General features: G+C 49.2%; 2 protein-coding genes across 20 annotated transcripts in view; both read left to right on the forward strand.

Annotated features, from left to right (window-relative positions):
* The window catches only part of CACNA1G (calcium voltage-gated channel subunit alpha1 G), a 106,919-nt gene extending 88,221 nt beyond the window's left edge, over positions 1–18,698 (forward strand). For 12 of the 19 annotated variants that reach the window (XM_072351693.1, XM_072351694.1, XM_072351699.1 and 9 more), the window contains 8 exons: positions 39–117; positions 191–312; positions 1,209–1,553; positions 3,567–3,707; positions 5,748–5,882; positions 8,434–8,629; positions 10,969–11,138; positions 14,695–18,698. In XM_072351693.1, the coding sequence (XP_072207794.1) occupies positions 39–117; positions 191–312; positions 1,209–1,553; positions 3,567–3,707; positions 5,748–5,882; positions 8,434–8,629; positions 10,969–11,138; positions 14,695–15,549 (2,043 nt within the window). In that variant the 3' untranslated portion in view covers positions 15,550–18,698. The remainder of the gene's footprint in view (positions 1–38; positions 118–190; positions 313–1,208; positions 1,554–3,566; positions 3,708–5,747; positions 5,883–8,433; positions 8,630–10,968; positions 11,139–14,694) is intronic. The other 7 variants (XM_072351707.1, XM_072351711.1, XM_072351709.1 and 4 more) reach the window with 4 other exon arrangements.
* Positions 18,699–18,867: 169 nt separating this feature from the next.
* ABCC3 (ATP binding cassette subfamily C member 3) overlaps positions 18,868–19,770 on the forward strand; it is a 44,878-nt gene continuing 43,975 nt past the window's right edge. Inside the window, exon 1 of the mRNA XM_072352025.1 lies at positions 18,868–19,015. The gene's annotated coding sequence lies outside the window, so the exon portion shown is untranslated. The remainder of the gene's footprint in view (positions 19,016–19,770) is intronic.

Below are 19,770 nucleotides of genomic sequence, written 5' to 3' on the forward strand. Positions count from 1 at the left end.
TGTGTTTTTTTTCCCCCCGTTTCTTTTTCTCTTTCCAGGTGGGGAATCTGGGTCTTCTCTTCATGTTGTTGTTTTTCATATTTGCAGCTCTTGGAGTGGAGCTCTTTGGTGACCTGGGTGAGTGCTGCCCTGCCCTGTGCCGGGTGGGTGCTGGGTGAGCAGGGTCTCATTGCTGTGCTTCGTCCTGCAGAGTGTGATGACACGCACCCCTGTGAGGGACTGGGCCGACATGCCACCTTCCGCAACTTCGGGATGGCCTTCCTCACCCTGTTCCGTGTCTCTACAGGGGACAACTGGAATGGGATAATGAAGGTGAGGGACCCACAAAACGTAGAATCTTGGAATCGTTTGCGTTGGAAGAGCCCTCTATGGCCACCCACCCCACCACCCCCTGCCCACATCCCTCAGTGCCGTGTCACCACTGTGCTCAGCACCCCCAGGGCACACCCCCCACTTCTGTGCAGATGTGCCACTGCATCGTTGCTATCTAGGAGAGGAAACTGTTCCTGATGCCCAACCTGAGCCCCCCGGCACAATGTGAGGTTGCTCCCTCTTATCCTGCCAGGCGAGAGGTGTTGTTGGTCCATGTGCTCCAGGTAGTTGCTCCAGCAGTGCTCCATCCCCTCCTGCACAGCACTGTGAGGCCAAGGTGGGCCAATGGCTGCAGCCTTCTGCACACTCCATATGTTCTGTTTTTTTTCTAGAGAGAACAGTGTAAAAACAAAGGGGATAAAATAAAGGGACACCCTCCTGAAGTTACATGAGTTCATTTCAGTTAGGCCTGTTAGTTTAGTTTAGTTTAGTGTTTCCTTAAAAGCCCGCAGTTACTATTACTACTGTTGGTGTTACTTTGTTATGGCTTCAGCTTTGTAAGTTTTATCTATTTATTTATTTACTCTCTGGGAAAACTCATTTCTGGGAGTGAACCTCTCCTCTTGGACAGCCATAAAGCCATGCCTTTGTGAAAGCAGCCCTGTGCACACAGTGCCAGCTGGTTGCAGTGCATCGTCCCACTGTGAATGTGGGGAATGGTGTCTGCAGGGCAGCTGGTGGATGGCAGCACACCCTGCTGTGCCTGGGAGCTGCACACCACGCTGTCGTGTTTGGTTTTAAGCCTTGCAGAATGGGCTTTGTGAATCAAGGCACTGGAACTGTGCTGGCAGCCCAGAGCCTCCCCACAGCCCTCAGTCTTCTCCTCCTGTTCTCAGGACACCCTGCGAGACTGTGACCAGGAGTCCACCTGCTACAACACTGTCATCTCGCCCATCTACTTCGTCTCCTTTGTGCTGACGGCCCAGTTTGTCCTGGTGAACGTGGTGATCGCCGTGCTCATGAAGCACCTTGAGGAGAGCAACAAGGAGGCTAAGGAGGAGGCAGAGCTCGAGGCAGAACTGGAGATGGAGATGAAAACCATCAGCCCCGGCCAGCACAGCCCCTCGGACATCTTCACTTGGATGGGTGGCGTTGGTGGCGAAAGGCCCGAGAGCCCCCGTGGATGCCCCCATCCCCTGCAAATCAAGGTGGATTCTCAACTCTCGTTAGTTTACCCTATGGTGAGAAGCTTGGCTGGAGGGTGCTGCTGGGGAAAGATGTGCATGAGGGGTAATGAAGGAGTGGGTGTGCCATACACCAGGGTTTGTGTTCCTCGCTGCTGTGTGCGGTGCTCCAGGAGGAAGCACAGGGCAGGGCCGCAGCCCACCGCGGTGCACAGAGCTTTGCAGTTTGTTCTGGAGATGTGCCTGAGCTGCCCCGTTCAGTGCTGAACTCCAAATTAGCTCTAATGCAGAGTCTGGGCTCGGCCCTTTGTGAGAGCAAAATTACGAGCATAATAAGTTTGCTTTTCTAATGCCGGCCACGAACCGCAACATAAAAGGGAATAGAACTTGGCTAATCTTTGCTTAAGTATTAAATTCGTTTTATAGAATCTCAATTTGAAAGCCACCCTCACGATCAAACTCGTGAAAAAACGCTATAAACAGTGGGATAATCCAGGGCTCAGCAGAGCTGGAGGCACAGCCAGGCAGTGGGCAGCAGAGCAGGGCTCCAAGCACTGTGTCTGCATGGAGCTCAGTGTGAGGGATGGGGAGGTGAGGTCATGGCTCAGACGTGTCCCCTGGGAGGGAGAAGTGCTGGAATTATGCAAGAAAAATGCTCCAGCCCTTGTTTTAGTCTTAGCTGGTGGCAAATCGGGTTAAACCCTACCCAGAGCTCATTAGCTTTTATTACATCATGATTTCACAACAGCGTATCTTGGCCTCTGCCTGGGGTGGACTAATGAGTATTTTAATGCATGAAAAACTCATTTATGATCTTCAGTCCAAGAGTGAAGAGAGTAAATCTCCGCTTAAGCTTTGTTTCAGTTTCTAAGCTACCAGCAGTTTCTGGTTCCATTAGGAGCCGCTGCTGTCGGAGATGGAGTCCAAAGCTGCTCCTTGGCACATGAGAAAGGAGTTCAGGGCAATGTGGGGAAATCCAGACTCATTATATTCTCTAGGAAGAAACGACATGCCCCAACTGCTGCTGTGCACATTGAGCAGAGTGCTGGCAAACCTTCCTCATCTCTATTGCTGTGCAGCATTCCTCACATGGGTAGAAAAGGAAACTGCAGAACGGCAGGAGAACTTGCTGAGGGTGCTGTCAGCTGTTAAAGCTGTCCTGAGTGCAGCATTGGGAAGGGCTTATTCTGGTCAATGTCTCTGGAGCATCCCTCTTGCTCTTGCACCCAAGTGAAGCCACTGTAAACCTCTGGGACGTTTCATTCCAATTATTTATTGTGCCAGCCAAACTCTTCAGGATAAATCTGATGCCTGAGCACGGCAGCAGAGGAACGCAATTCCCAGGACGTGACCCTGCAAGGACTGTGGTCAGCATGCTCTTTTGCTTTGCCTCGTCCCTGGGATTTTTGCACTGTGTGCTGTCTGACTGTAACGACAGTCCTCATTCCATTGTGCACACCAGGCGTTTGTACATGGAAAGTGCAGCCCTCAGATTGCTGCCACACTGTGAAAGCTGGGTCTGTGCACACTCTGTGCACGCTGCTGCTGTCTGTGCTGTGGCAGAAGGTGGCCAGGACTGTGGGGATCCTCAGCCCACTTGGGTTGGTGTTACGGTGTGTGGCTGTGCTGGGTGTCAGCAGTTTTAGTGGGCAGGATGTTCAGCACCTCCTCAAGTCAGGTTATTCTAATCTGCGTCACTGAGGTGTTAAATGTGAGGTTCTCTTTGCTCGGAATGTGCTCCTGGAGCACACAGAGCTCAGAGCAGGAGAGCAGAACCCTGCAGCTCCCATCCCAGCTGCTGCACTGCCCGCAGGGTTGGAGGAAGCCGTAGCAGCTCACTGTGATATTACTGCGCTGTTCTCTGCCACACATTGCCCGTCCTGTTGTTTGTTACTGCTGTTCTCCATTAATGTTTGTCTTTTTTCTTCTTTCCCTTCTATCCTGTTTTACTTTATTTTTTTTCCTCTCCCTTTTACTCATTTGGGTTTTCCACACCGTCCTTTTTTTCTCTCTGTCTCCATCCCTCTCTTTGCTTGGCCCTTCCCTTCTGCATGCGCACACCCCTCCTAGGAAAGGCACTTGTTTGATACCATATCCCTGCTGATCCAGGAGTCTCTGGAAGGAGAGCTGAAGCTGATGGACAACCTGTCAGGCTCTGTGTGCCATCACTATGCCCTCCCTGCTCCTGAATATTACAACTCTGAGAACCAGGTTAATATTCCTCTTTCCTGCAAAATCTCCATCCAAACTCGATTTCACTGAGGCCTCTAATAGGGAGTCAGAGTTCTTTGCTTTGTGTAATGCAGTCCAGGGGTTTGGAAGGATTGTTCAGTGGGAGTCGAGATAATACCTGATTTTATGAAAGCTGTATATATCGATGTGAGAGGAAAATCACAAGCTCTGAGTTTCTGTCTTCAGTGCAGTGAGAAGTTTTCATTGTATGCACCGCTCATGAGTGTTGTGGGGAAAATGCAGCATCCTCAGGTGGGGTTCTTCTGTTGGCTTCTTGCTCCCACCTGGAGCAGGGAGGACAGTGTGAGCTGATCCACAGGAGAGCTGGGAGGGATCAGGAAGTGATCTCTGCATCTCACACCTACCGACACGGCAGGAAAATCCAGTCTTGAATGCTTTTCCTAAAGAGGTTTCTTGCAAGTGGGTCAGCGTGAATGAGATCCTCGGCTCTGATCTTCGATGAGCTCAGAGGCGAGGCAGCCCCTAATGATGCCCTCAGGCAGCAGTGTGCTCCAGCACTTTCTCGAATAGGGGCTGTAGTACTCATTTAAAATTAGTTCATTTACTTAGAATAAAAGCCCTTCTTTTCCAAGCATGCTGTTCTCCTGAGCAAATATTTCCCCTAGCTCGCAGCAGCGGCCATAACAACAATTCAAACGTGCCTTTTTCTGCATGAGGAATTGAGCAAATTCCGTATTTCTCCATTTCTTTCTGGCTCAAAATAGCAGAACTTTCCTTGCTAAATCACTGTGCTTATTTACGAGCTCCCAGCACTCGAAATTGTCCACCTCAGATGTTCATTATGGACAAGGGTAGGTAAGGAGCAGTGCTGCTGCAGGTCGGTTCGGAGCAGAGCCGTGTCCCTCCGAGCTGTGCTGGTTGGGGTCGGGCTGGCAGGGAGGGCAGCGCGGTGCTCAGTGGGAGCTGCTTGGGAAGCTGCTGTCACCACAGCGCTCACAGAAAGTGCTGCTGCAGCAAAACCAGGCTTCTGTTCTGACGTTTTTATGTAATGAAAAAATATAGCGCTCTGGGTTGCAGCGACTTTTCCTTTGAAAATTTAAGCTAGATTTGTATTTTTTTTTTTTTTCCTTGCCGCAATTAACAAACCTATAAATCATTTGGATATTTCCAACCAAATGTTTTGACTGCCTCAAACCCAATTTTGGGAGAGGGGAGGCTGTTTTGTTTACCTTTTGGCTTTTCTGCTCACAACATTTGTCATGTTCTCGGGGCAGGCAGGAACGTGGAGCAGCTCTGTAAGCAATGCGGTGTGCACAGCTCCTTCCTGCCAACCCCAGCACCCATTGCTGTCCCAATTTGGCATCACAGTCCCTGTGCTCCTGTTGTTCCAGTGCTGCCTCTTTGGGGGCCCCAGGGGAAGTGAGGAGGAATTGCAGAGCATCTCTCAGGTGTTGCCCATGGACATCCCATGGAGCTCTGGGAGAGGCTTGTTGCAGCCACTCACAGTTTGCTCATCACCAGCTTTATTTCAGCCCACCGATGTCAATTTCTTGGAGTGAGGGATTCCAGCCCTTGGATAACTTGAGTGCAGCCAATCTGGGCCTCTGCTTTCTGTGTGATGCTGTTGAAAGACTCCACTCAGAGCTCACAGCAGCAGCTCAGGGGTGGGATGCTGTGTGGAGGGCAAGGGGTGGCACAGCCTCTTGTGCCTGACCCTCACAGGGAGGATGGATGCCACCCTTAGGGAGGTAATATTGCTTTTGCCACTTCACCTAGGCAGGAGAACACCACCACACACTGCTAGCTTTAGTGTATGCCTTTAAACTCCCTCACAACTCCTCGGTAAGCATTTAAGTATGAGTGTTCCACTCTTCTTGTCATTTCTTTGTTATATTTCGTTTCTTTAATGTTCTGTCCCTAGTAACAATGTGCATGATGTAGTTGCTCCCACAGCAGGGGATATTGCTTTAGTGTCTAGAAGTGTTTAGATTATGATACTTTTTTTTTCTCTGAAGATTTGTGTCCTGGTTTCTTATGCTTAATCATCTCTCCCTTCAGATCCCTCTAGCTGAGATGGAGGCTCTGTCTCTGACGTCAGATATTCTCTCTGAAAAGTCCTGGTCCTTAGCTCTGACGGATGACTCTTTTCCTGATGACACTAACACACACTTACTTAGTGCTCTGGAAAGCAATGTACATACATTGGTCGCTGTACGGTCTGATGTTTACAGGGTTCGAAATACTGCGTTCTCCTGCACCTGCCTAATGGCATTCGTAGTCCTGGCACGTGTCCCAGTAGCACCAGCCTTCCCCCAGGCAGGACGCTGTCCTTAATGCCATTAGGACGTGGGCTCTTAGCACTCTTTGGCCACAAAATTGGCTCCTTGTGAGGAACAACCATTTTCCTTTATTTATTTTTTTTTCCCTCCTTGGCATCATATATAGAACAACGTGTTTTCTGCAAGTAAAACAAATAGTCCAAAAAAAATACATTGGAAAGCATCAAGGTTGAAATTTCCACTCCATCTGAGACCAGTCAGTGGTGCTGTGTGGATGAGACACCCACGAGCTGATGATGCCTGTGTCCTCAGCAGAGGGATGGGCTCCAGCCCACGGGTGTGTGAGAGGTCCTCATTTCAGCCATCGCCAGCACTGTGGGCTCATTGCCTGATTGCAGCTGGTTTGTTACGCAGATAGCAGGTGGGGATCTCTCCAGGATGCTGCTGCTTTGCTGAGCACAATCATCCTTCTGAGAGAAAGAGAAAGCTGGGATCACTCTGTGCCTTTCTGAATGAAATAACCAGTATTTTGAACCCTGCCTTAACCATCTCCTCTTCGAAACATGAGACATTCCTAGCTGTGTAGCAGTCCAGTGCTTTCTTTCTGCTGCACAACAGCTCCTCCTCCAACATTTTTGGGCCATTCTTGTTTTCCTTGTTGTTGTTCATGTAGCTGCCGTTGGATGTTTGTGTTGTTGATAATTTCTCTGCCATTCTAGCTGGTTGTCATCCTAACTAGTACTTCTTTGGGAAACACCTCTCAAACCGTGACGATATTTCCCATCATGCTTCATGGCATCACGTGCAAAAGACTTCGTAAATTGTGTTTGTGTGGGGCACTTTGTTCGGAGAGGCTGGGAGAGGAGGTGCCCACTTGGTGAGGCTCAGCCAAACAGCTGGCGGCAGAAGGGTCTGGAGGACACAGCCTGGAGAGGTGCCTGCCCTCAACAGAAAGGGGGGAAAAAAGGGCAGGCTGAGCTTCTGTCAGTGCCAGCAGATCGTTCTGCTCAAAGCATCTGCCCAAACTCCTGCATACTGCTGTCAAAATGTTTTTTTGGTGCTTTTAACTTCAGCTCAGCCTTAGCTGAAAAGCACCTCTGGCAGAATGCTTTGTTGGACTGCAAATAGATTGGGTTTGGGATTTTATTTTTTCTTTTGGTTGACAGAAACTCCAGATTTGCCTTTTGCCCAAACCAAAACAGCACTTCAGCTGCAGCAGCACAGGGTTGTGCTCTGCCCCAGGTTGGGTCTGCATGGGATGCTCTGCACAGCTTCCCCAGCAGTAAACGGGAAGCTGCACAGTGATGCAGACCTCAGTCCATCAGTAACTTTTCAAGTGCTTTTTGTTTATTTTTCTTCTTCGTCCCTCCTTTTTTTTTTTTCTTCTTTTCCTTCTTTAAAGACCCATTTAATCTCATTGTGGTTCTCGTGCAAATGAAACGGTGCAGTGAAATTTCATTTTTAACACTAGAAGGGAAAAAAAAGGGGGGTGTAAAAATGATGTTAGAATGTTGTTTTCGGATAAACTTGCAATGCACCGAGTGGAAGATTTGCCAGAAAATCAGATCTGAGTTTTTCCAGAAGTGCTCGTCAAGGTGCTGGATGAACTGCAGGGTCACGGCTGATTTCTGTGGTTTTCAATGGAAACCTTTTAAGGGTGAGATAATTGTTCTGTTAGAACTGCACCGGGCAGCTGGCTTAGCTTCCATTTTTCCTAACAGTCGCACATGAGGATGGATGGAGATGAATTTCCCTATGAAATCACACCCAGATTGTAGCCCATTTGACATTGCATCTGGTGCTGCCTACCTCAAGGGACTCTTTGGCTATAAAAACTCCACAGTCAACACATACACAATAACCTCTGCTTCTATTAGATCCCTCCTAATTTGAGGATGGCTTTAATCCCAAAGCAGTAGGTTTACTTTTCCCTTTCAACAAAATGGGTTCAGTTATTCGTTGTGTGAGAAGGGAACTGATAAGATGGTGCTGGCAGCCAGGATAGAGGACGTTCTCTGCAGACTGCTTCTGGTGGGGTTTTGCTTTGTTGATTTTGGGTTTGTTTTTTTTTTGCTAGGAGAGGAAACTGTTCACCTTTGTAAAAAGCCTGACTTGCTGATGAGGGCACACGGAGACAGCCTTACTGTTATTGCAGAAGTTCAGAGTTATACAAAGCATGTGACTGCTGCTGGCCTTGAGGCATGATGCCTTCTTCACACCCCGAAATAGTCATGGTTTATTCCTGCAGTGTTGCTTCCTCTGTTTCTGTGGTCCATTCCGTGTGACAGTTTACTGATGGTGCGAAGGAGGGGTTTAGCTTCCCAGTAGCTCCATTTGTGCCACCCGTACATCCCGGCGGTGTGCATGCCCATCATGCCACATGGTTGCAATGGCTGTCACTCGCGTCTCTGGGCACTGCTCTGGCAGTGCAGCCTTCCTGCTCCCTCACTGCCTCTCTCCCATAGGCTGAGCTGCGCTGCAGGGATGCCGTGCTGGCACTGTCCCCCTGCCAGGACCTGCTGAGCGTCAGGAAGCCGTCGGTGGGCCGCACGCACTCCTTGCCCAATGACAGCTACATGTTCCACACCTCCCAGCCACGCTCCCGGCCCAGCACCTCCTCCCTGCACGATGGGAACCCGGCCCAGCACAAAGCGCACTCAGGTATGGATGTGCCTCCTGTGCCCATGTGGGGCTTTCCATCGCAGCAGAATAAGGTTTTCCAAGCTTGGAGGCACCAGACTGGGCTGTGTTTCCATGTCTGTGTGTCCAGACCCATTGAATGGCTCTGCAGAGCTCACAGAGAGCTGTGGGATGGCTGAGCTTGTTGGCCATGGCCTGAGCTCCATCTGCCTGCTTTGGGCAGAAGCTCCTGCTGAGCAGTATGTCCGTGTGCTTGTTTGCAGTAGTGCCTATTGCAGCAGGTTCTGCAAGCTCTGTACAGGAGCATCTGTGAAAGAAGGGAAAATGGTGTCTCTCAGTGCCTATAAAACTAATATGAACAGATAGAGATCTTGGTATGAGATCATTGGCGGATGGTGGTGTGTAGGATCATCCTTGTTGGGGTGCGTGGTTGGGATGCACACCTCAGAGACAAGCTGAGGTATTCTTAGGTACAGAGTGCTGCAGACACCGAGGGCTCTGTGTGCAGCTGCAGCTGCCTCTCATTGCTGCACCTCCAGCTGTGGGGTGCCCCAGTGCAGCACGGCTGCCTCCCGTGCTCAGCTTTGCTCCTGGCAGGCTGTTGTTCCACACGTTTGTCACAGATAAGACAGAGAAGTTTTTACAAGTAGTGTCATTGGGAAGCCTGAAAGCAGAACAACTTTTCAGCCCTGTTCAGAATGCTGGGCGATTTGAGAAGATTAGAAATAAGATGTTGAAATTTGCATAGTAATAAGAACTCGGATGAATAGCGGCTGTTGAGCAGAAAGAAAGCAGAAAGAAAATGTGGATGCGATGGGGAAGCTGAATCTGGAGTTGTGAGGAATCACTGCCACAGCACGCAGTTCTCAAGGTCAGGGGCTGCCCTCTGAGGAATCTGCTTGTACATAATGCAAAAGTTGAGGCTGAAATCCTGGTCAAATCCCACAGAACACAAGAGCAGAGCTCTCATACCTTGGGTGGAGCCGGCATGTATGGCTCTCTGTGACAGCCATGAAATTCCTCTGCATTACAGTCCTTGGCCATACAGAGGATCCTGCTTACTGCACAAGGAGTTCCCAGTGCTGTGCTACTGACCCTTAATTCGGACACGTTCCTCCTGTCTAGAGCAAGAACTATGTCAAGAACAAAGAGAGGGTAATTTCTGGGTCCCATTTCAAGGCAGCGCTTCCCAGTTCCACCAGGCTCCCTGGGCAGCCCTGGCTTGCTGGGATAGGTATTGCTCCCTTGTGCACCCATCTGAAAAAACGGCTCCACCAACACATAGGAGATGTATTTTGGAAAGGTAAAGCTGGCATCTGACTTGTTCACAACTCTGCCCAGCAGTCAAAGCTGCTGCGTTTTTCTCCTGCGGGTGAAATTCCAGTTGCCTGAATGGGGCCAAAGTGCTCAAAGTTGGGTACGGTGCCCAAATCTTGTCGTGTGTGTATCGTCCTGTTCCCCCCGCAATGTCACCGCTGCTGGGATGGGGCAGGTCACCCCACCTGTTCACAGCCTGTAATATTGCAAAGTGCTGTGATGACAGCAAAAGGTGCCAGTCGCCTCTAATAAATCACGGCAACTGAGCCACAATATTTCAAGCTGAGAAAGGTTTTGTTGTCAGAAACGCTGGCGCTTGCAGGAGGTATTTGTTTGAATACTCCTTCGTAATGGGGCTGTTGTTCTGGGAAAGATTCCAGGACAAATGAGATTCTCTGGGATCCGGTCCAGGTTAAATGAATTGTTTTGAAAAATGTTGAGGCTGTGGGGGGAGCTCGCAGAGCTTCAGACCTTTCAGAAGAAGCAGCCAGCAACCACCGAGGGTCAGAAAAAGGCCGCAGAGTTCACGTTTCCTTCTCTGGGGCTGCGCTGCAAAGCCACCCTTGATGGCTGCCAGGTCAGTTTGCTGCCATGTGAGTCCCAGCATCCATGTGGTGTTGGAATCACTGCAGGCGACCTCTGCATGCGCTCAGGTTTGGGGATGTCCTTTCCAGAGCCCCTCAGGAGTGCTTCCCTGCAGGGCTGAGATGTGTGGGTGCCTGCAGAGTCGTTGGCCCTAGCAGGGACGTGGACGTTACCATTCCAGATGAACTTCTAGTTCATCATCTTCTGTTCTTTATGGGAGCTGATCCCAGCTGGATCAGGGGAAAATGCCAAGAAAAATGAAATAATAGACTCTTTTGGAATAATTCATTAGTAGGTGGGAGTTTTGTCCAACCATGGAGAGCTGCTTGTTGAATTCAGTGCTCCTGCTGTGGCTGTCTGCTCCAGGGTGCAAAGGGGTTTCCCCCAACAGGTCCCTGAGATGGAGCAGCAGACACAGGGGGATGCGTCACATTCCTCTCTCTTCTTCCTCCTGCAAGGTTCAAAGGCATCGGTGCAGTCGCAGCCAGCAGACACCAGCTCTCTCCTGCAAATTCCAAAGGACCATTTCCACTACGTGAGAGCTCATGACCCATTGGTCAGGGAGAGCAAACCCCCCGTGGCCGCCCCGGTGCACTCCCCTTCTGCTGAGAGGCTGCTCCGAAGGCAGGTAAGCAGAACCACAGCCGCCACCAACTTGCTCATGTTTTGTATTGCTGTGTTTCCAGGTTGCCCACACTTTAAATTCAAGGAGGGATTCGTAGAGAAACCTCTGGAGAACTGTAATTCTCCTGCAGAAATAATGAAAAGGTTGATGGGTTTTGATGTGAAAGCCTTTCAGGAGCCTCCAAAGGATCTGTGCTGTGTAGCATCTCCTCTGGCGACGTGCCTGAAGATTCCCTGCGATGTTTGCGCTTCATTTCTTTGGGTCTCTTCATACCAGCAGCCAAACGCTCCCCAGGGCCTTGTTGGGGTTAAGGAACAAATCCTTAATGGCTGCAATGTTCCAAGTGCTTGGAAGGACATGGTGACTGCAGGCTCCATCCCAGGCTGCCCTTTCTCTCACTCCTCTCAGTTCTTGAAAGGGGGAAGCTGCTCACAGGGCACCTCGCTGCGTGCGAAGCCACTACAGAAAGCACGTTGTTGTTACAGCAAGAATTGAAAATTAGGATCCTTTCAAATCTCCTGTGTGCTTTTGAAAAGGTTGAGTATATTCGAAACAGAACTTGTTCTATTTTGTAACTGGTTTTATCTCGGTTATTTTGCCTGGCGTTGATTTAAGTTCTGATTCAACCAAAGATCTGAGAGATGTAATCACAGATAGCAGGCTGCCTGATTGGAAACATGACTTTAAATTCATCCTTTTTAGTGGAGTACTTAAACTTGTGCTTCACTCTCACGTTTTAGAACGCATTTCATTGTGCAGTTGGTACATCCGAACCCCACGGTCTGCCTTCTTCAGGAGATTTGCATCCCATTTCATGTACACAGAATGCATCCGTTTGATTTTTTTCCATAATAACTTCTTTACTGTGTGAAAATGTTCCCACTTCTTTCATCTTTTAATCAACATTGACAAATTAGGCAGTTGATTCATTAAGCTCTAGAAATGAATGCAAAGTACCAAGGTTAACAATTACATTAGTCTGTAGTGCTAAATTGACATAAGGAATTCCTAGCATGTATTCGTTTGCAGAGGGCTGGCCAGCTCCCCCAGTCACTGCTAATAGGGGAACTAATTGATGTCATGATTCCAGTTCATAACCACTCTCTCTTGCTTTCTAATGAATAACAGACCCATCTTTTTCAATTGATCTCACTAGAATAAATTACCACGTTAGCCATCTTTCTCAGCCTAATTTTGTTCACTTTTCTGAAGGCTTCTCCTTCTAAACCCTTTCATACATTTACATTAATTTATACCCCTCCCTCCTCTTCCTGTTCATGCAGTGCCATCAGCATGCTCTTGGAGTGACCTTTCAGGAAGAGAAAAGCTTTGGGTCTGTGGGCCATCCCCATCCCCTGAACACCAGTGTATCAGTGTAGCTTGCTCTCGTGTAGCCCCATTAACGGAATTAAAGTGGGTCCTGGTGACAGGACTTGATTTCTGTTAGAGTTGTAATCTAGGTGGCCATGCATCATGAAACTTTGGCTCTGAAGAAGCAAACTCTCTTTGCTGCTCACAGTGGCTGTGCTTGCTCACATGCTCCTGCTTGGCTCCTGTTGTAGCCCGTGCTGATGTGCTGCTGGCGCATCCCTGTAGCTCAAGGCAGCAATGCATTTTGATTTGCAGTACCCATTTTTCCTTGTTGTTTCTTACATTGCATGTAATTCTGATTTTCATTCCTTTTTCTTTTTCTCTCCTCTCCCTCCCCCGTTCTCCCCTCTCCTGTCCTAAATCTGTGCTTAGATAAATCTTGTCCCCCACATCCCTGGTCCGTGCACTTTCCCCCACCATTGACACGTGTGTTTCACCTCCCTTCCCCTCCAGCATGCTGTAGGCTGGACAGTCCCACAGTGACACGTTTAGACTCTGGAATGTTTGGCAATTAGTGATGCACACACAGATGAAGCTGAGCGGATGAGATGCTTTGGGTGAACACAGAGCCAAGCTCCCACAAGGAATGTGCTCCTTGGCGTTGCACAGATGCTGTTCTCCAGGGGACTTCTACCTGAACCTAAAACTGCTTTGCTTTTCTGGCTCCAGGACTGCATGCCCATGGTGTAAGCACCACTAGGGGTGGACACACCATTGCAATGGCATTGAGTCCTTTTGTTGTGAAACAAACCAAAAAGACGTTGCCACCAACAGTTACTGCTAACAGCTGCCACAGAGGCCTGTAGGGACAGAAAGAACCGATTCTGCCCTTTGTGTGCAACACAGGTTGGTGTACAAGCAAAAGTAATTGCAAGAATTACTTTTTGCAGCCGTGTTCTACTTTTTGGTGCTCTGTGTCCCTTGTCAGGATGTGGAAGTGATCCCTGCCCCCCAGACACTCCTTAACTCTGGTGGCATTGAGTGCAGAGCGAGCTCCACTCTCAGGTGTGGATGGTTACCAGTGTGACGCTGTGGAGTTGTAGCTAGAAGGGTTTGTTAGCTGGTATTGGATGAAGTAGTTCAGTATATTGAATGCTCTCTCACCGGCAACAAAGGAAGGCACTGTGCAGGTGTGACAGCAGTGCTGCTGTTTGTGTGCACATGTGTGTGCTGCAGCTGATGAGAGCTTTGCCTGAATAGAAATCATTTGGCTCAAACGATCCTTGTGGGACAGCTTTTATAAAAATCCTGGGATCGTTTTGGGGGCAATTTGTCACGAAGGCGTTCCTTAAAACAAGGAATTTCATCTCCTTGTGCTTCTCTAAAGGACTGAGACCAGCTGGAGGCATTTCCTCCAAATTTCTTGATGAAGATTTTAATCTTTAAGATAATTTAAGAATCATCTCAAACCAAGACGCTGCCTTTGAGGGCCAGTTAATGGGGCTGATTTATAATCCTTTTTGGCAAGGGATGTAGTGCAGCAGAACAACGAAGCCTTCAAAACATGCCATAGGCTTTCTTGGCCAGCAAGCACTGATGTTGCGTATGGCTCAAAACAGCCAAGTTAAAATATGCATTAGGGAGCCTGAGCTGTCAGAATGGGTGGAAGTAGCTACAGCTGCTCTAGTCTAAGGTGGTGCAGAGTTGTGATGCCTGCACAGGACAAAGCTGTCCCAAAGGTGGGCGTGAGCTGTCACCCTGGGGTGGGCACAGATATGGCTGCTCTGGTGTTGATGGCTCTGGGGATCTTGCTTCATGCCCTCAGCATCGCCTGAGCTGGAGACAGGAATGCAAAGGATCCATTGCACATCTTCCCTCTCCTATACCTGCTTGTGCCCCTAAGATTTCAAAGCAGTTTGACATAGACCCTCATCCTTTGGATAACTGCTGCGTTTGGGTGGGGGAGTCCTGTTTTGCAGTCCTCCATCCTTCCAGGAGAAAGATAAAGGTCAACCACTTATGAAGAATGAAGGGCCAGATTCTGCTGTCACTCACACAGGGATAAGCCTGCAGATTGCTGTGGGAAGCACTAGATCCTGTGGCCCAGTATGAGCTGTAGGAAACTGGGATGCCCCCAGCAGAGCTACATGTCCTGTGAGCGTTGTGCCTTGCCTGTACTAACCTTTGTTTGGTCTGTCTCTCCCATCTGGTAACTCCCCTCCTCCTGACTCCCCTGTGCTCCATACAGATGGCCATAAGGAACGACTCATCGGACAGCAAGGAGAACCTCCACGCCGAGCTGAGTGAGCTCCCCAACCCAGATATCCCCAGCACACCCCAGGAGGAGTCACCAGCTGCTCTGACCCCCTCCAAAGGAGAAGATCTGGCTGCATGGAGCCAGGCAAGCGTTCACACACAGCAGCATTCCCACAATCAATATAATGTTTCAAAGCAGGCACCAACATCTTGTGCTTGTGTGGACTCCTATCAGGAGACGCCTGGAGACTCAATGGACCAAGAAGTGTCTGAAACAAACAGCTCCTCGGAGCCTTTCCCTTCCGAAACTTGCACAGCCTCGAGTGCCTGTTCAGACGTGCAGCCTCTCAGTCCTAAGAGGAATATCGGCAATACCGGCAGCATTACGTTGAAGGACCTGAAGAAATACCACAGTGTTGACACCCAAGGTCTTCTAAAAAAGCCACCCTCTTGGTTGGATGATCAAAGGAGACATTCAATAGAAATCTGCTCAATGGAAAACAGCCCTCAGCACCATTCCACGTCTAGCTCTTCTGGCTTCATAAGTCAGGTGGTAAGTGAAATGGAAGGCTTGCAAGGGACGCGGCAAAAGAAAAAACTGAGCCCTCCGTGTATCTCTATAGACCCACCCAGCGAACAGGGCTTGCTACCCAGAGGACCTCACAGCATCTCACCTGCCAGAGGAGATACCTGCTTGAGGCGGCGTGCTCCGTCCTGTGACTCCAAGGACTCGATGGATACAGGGGATTCGTTGCTTCCAGACAGCATGTCAGCATCTCCTACCCCAAAAAAAGACTTGTTGACGCTTCCTAGCTTTTCCTTTGATCGGAATGAGATGGAGCCCTGAGGTACTTTTCTGTTGGTGCCAAACGTTTTCTTCCTTTCACGTAACAGAAAAACAAAAAAAAAGGAAAAAAAAATAGAAAAAATAAATAAGAACTGTATTCCCAAATGGCGCTGGGTAAAATGTTTCCAAAGGAGGGTTAAAGAACCAGCTGGTTGGAGGAGGGGTTCACCTATATCACGCTTACTTAAGCATACGGTCTGCTTAGGTAAAAGCAATACAATGTGCAGAATCTATATGTATATTATATTTTATTAAATTAATGGAATCTAGTATTGCGGGATGTAGTACATTTTGTGACTAAAGACTTGTTTGATTTTCCCCTATTTTATGTGTCTCAGAATATTTCTGAGATCAGGTTGGTTTTTATGAACATTTTAACCTTAAAAATATATATTTAATCCCTTCTCTTTTTTTTTTTTTTTTCTTTTTTTTTGTTTTTGTTTTGTTTCGTTTCGTTTGGGTTTCATTTTGTTTTGCAAAGCACAAAATGTAGCCAATTAGTGCATTACAGAGGAAACGTATCCCACAGTCAGCAGTAAATAAGAATTATTTAATGTAATTTATTTTTCCCCTTGGACTTGAGTCATTTTCTGGAGAATATAAGAATGCGGTAGCGTTCCTTTCTGACAAAAATAAATTCCCAGTCTTGCATAAAATCGGCATCCAGAGGAAAAGCAAGTGCACAAAACAGGACCGTGCAACGCGCTGCTGTGTGGCTGAGTGCTGGGAATGCGCAGCTGCATGCAGGAGCTCCGCGGTGCTGACTTAGAGTGGGACGCTTTGGATCATCTGCGGGCGATTCACTTAATCACGAACCCCAAGGAACTGCCTGCAGGGCCTGCTCAGCAGCGTGCTGCCTCGGGTTGTTTCTGCAGTGCAGCCCAGTGCTGTGAAGCCTGTTGCCCACGGGGAGCTGCCCCGCTGCCCCAGCAAGAGCCGTGCTGAGGGCAGTGGTCAGTAAGTCATTGTTTAAAATTGCTGCTGGGCTTACATGTTGAACAGAATGGAGGCCTACTGCAGTTGGGAAATCGTTCCACTGAGTACACATAAGGAGGTCTTGTAGGTACCGAAATGCTGGTTGATTTTCAGTAAAGGTTTTTCTTGTAGCTGCTGGAGTTAATTCATGTGAAGAACCCAATGGAAGTTTTGTTTCCAACCTACAAAAGTCCTTGTGATGTCAAGCATGCAGAAATGGAAGCCTTCATAGTCCTTCATATGTCCTTCATAGCCCCTGTTAGCGTCAGCATCTCCAAGGCAAGCGGCCCATTCTGTGGCTGCCCTGTGTGCCTCACCCCGCTCCTCAAAGGCCGGCAGGAGGCAGATGTGGACCTGAAGGTGTAGGCTAAGTGGGGCTTTGAAGGCACGGCTGTAAGTATGTGAATAGCTGCAGCCCTCAGAGGGTGTGCGTGGAGACTCTGCTGGCTCCTGTCCTTAAACCAGCACAAGCCTGTGTTGGGTCTGAGCTCCTTTGCTTCCAGCTGAGGAGCTTTACTCCACAAACAACATGTGCACCCCATGAGGAGCACAGGGCCGGCTGCGGGCAGAGCTGTTCTTGGCTGGGCAGTTCCCCCTCTCTGCTGTGGGGAGAAACCCCATCAGCCTGCCTGACCTGACCCAGAGCTGAGCCCGTTTGGAGCAGTGACTTCAAACAAACCTTTCATCAGTTCTCCCCCGGCTCACATTTAAGGAACCAATAAAATTACAGTGCATTAAGCCTGGGAAGTATTCTTAATCCCTTTTTGGTCTTACGCTCCTAATGAGCAGAGGCCTTTCCTTTCACATTTACTGAATAACTTGGGAAAATATGACATTGCTGGCCCCGCTCCTTCACCTGCACCATGGCACAAAGCAGTGATGTGGTGTTAATCTGAGTGTCTGGCCCCAAACACAACAGCACCGAAGGCCGCTCTCTTTTCCAACTTCAGGCTTTCACCCCCTGGCAGAGTTTGTGTGAGCAGCACAGAGTTTACATCACACGTGGATACTCAGCAAAGAGCAGCCAGCAGGAGACTGCACGGTGATGCGTTCAGGAAAAGGAAGCCGTGTCAAATAGTTCATTTTCTAAAGCAGACACGTTTGTTTTTTTCTAGGTGCCCTTTAGGAATACAGCTCCAGCTGCCCTGCAGTGCAATAATCCTAGGAGAATTTTAAATACCGGCGGGGGGGGGTTTTATAGAATTTGACTTTTGTAAACCAAAATGTACAAAATCCACAGGAATTCTGTAGGACCGTTACGTTGATAGATTTTTTTTTTTTATATTTTTGTAGAAATCTATAGAGAAATTGTTCAAAGTCTGCGTAGCTTCTTGGGAACAGGAGCAGCTCTATCTGTGCTTTCCTTTCTGAACCCTGGAGCCAGACCTGCCGTAGCACAGCGCAGAGCTGCACCCAGGCCGTGCTTATCTGTACTGACCAAGCTGAGGTTCTGTGATATGGCAGTGCTGTTAATGTTACTATATAAACCATCCGCCCCGTGTCGCTGGCACAGTAGTTGCGTTGCTATCAGCTCATTCAAGCACACCAGCACTTTATACTGTGGATTTACTGTAGGCAGACGGGAGGACGGCGTTCTGCCACTGCCAGGCTGACATGGGAGGAGGCAGAGGCTGCGTGTGGAGAAAAGTCACATTCCATTTTTGCAGCCCCTTGCACGTAGGACTGACTTTCCCAGCTCGGTTCTGGGCTGTGGGTAATTGCAGGTGTTCTGGAGGAGGGTAAAGAAGAGGCTGTTTTTGACTTGTGTGGATTGCACTCAGCACCAGGTGTGTTCAAGGAGAAACAAAAGTGTTAAGGTTGTAAATTAGGCTATGCCCCAGGCTCCCCTTTTCTGCCCCCTCTGGCTGTAATAACCCATGTACACTGTTACACCAGGTGACTAGAGTAGGCACCGCGTTGCAACGTCCGTAACAACCTAGTGTATATGATAGAACTTTGTATCTAATAGTTAATATATTGTTATACTGTATCAGGTATATAGGCCAAAACGAGGTCTGTTGGTCAGGGCAACAGAAGGTGGTATTTGTGGGCAAAATCGGGTTCAAAAGGTCCTTTTTGCAAAAAAAAAACAAACAAACAAAGAAAAAAAAGACAAAAAATGAGTGTAAATCTTTACAAATGACAAAAACAAATGTGTCCTATTAAAAGCTTTTGAAAGGAAAACACCTGTGCACTTCCTTCTTGTTGTTGTTGATGATGATGATGGCGTTCCGTGTCATTTGGATCCTTCACACCTGCGGGCAGTTGGGGTGGGTGCTGCACGGCAGCTGCAGACGCGGAGTTGAAGGCAGCGTTTGCAGCCTGAAGCACGGCAGGCTCTGCTCCACCACTCCTGCAGTGATTTGAGCTCCTTGCAAAGCAGGAGGCGGTGGTGGTGCCACCCGGGAGCTGCAGGGCGGCACCCGGACATCGTTTGGGTTCCGGCAGAACAGTTTGGCCCTAAACCCGTTGGGGCTCCGCAGGGAAGAAGGTAAGGAGCCGTGGCCAGCAGAGGGACAAACCCAGCGCCAGCACGGTCACACCTGAGAGCTGACATCAAAGTCACGGGGGGGCGGCGCGGCGCTCTGCTGCCATCCAGCGGGCATCGAGGCTGCCGGTGATGCGCGGGGACGGCTCCGTTGTCCGGGAGCCGCTTCTTTCCCAGCTCGGTATCGCGGAGGTGCAATTAAAAAAGTTTTTCGAAAGTGCCTTTATTCCAGCCGGGTTCTATTCCAGCCGGGTTCTATTCCAGCCGGGTTCTATTCCAGCCGGGTTCTATTCCAGCCGGGTTCTATTCCAGCCGGGTTCTATTCCAGCCGGGTTCTATTCCAGCCGGGTTCTATTCCAGCCGGGTTCTATTCCAGCCGGGTTCTATTCCAGCCGGGTTCTATTCCAGCCGGGTTCTATTCCAGCCGGGTTTTCCTGCCCCCGCACTGATAATTCATTTCCAGGGCTGCTCTGACCGTCAGTAGATGGCGGTGCCGCGGGGTGCCGGCGCTGGGCTGGCTGCGGACCGGGGTTGCACCTGAGCTCCGGTTGCGGCTGATGGGTTTGGGGCGTTCTCCGGTATCGCCGATCTCTGCCTCGCGGGTGTTTTCGCCTTTGAGGATTATAGGAGCTTAAGGGTGGGTTTTCGTGTTGTATGCTGTGCTTAGAGATGTTTACAGTGCTGTAACACCGCAACACCCTCTGGCGTTTTCTATTGTTGCTTAAGTCACTGTGTGATATAACTGGACGGCTCTCGAG

Source organism: Excalfactoria chinensis, chromosome 17 (assembly GCF_039878825.1).
Source record: "Excalfactoria chinensis isolate bCotChi1 chromosome 17, bCotChi1.hap2, whole genome shotgun sequence".
Taxonomy (NCBI): Eukaryota; Metazoa; Chordata; class Aves; order Galliformes; family Phasianidae; genus Excalfactoria; species Excalfactoria chinensis.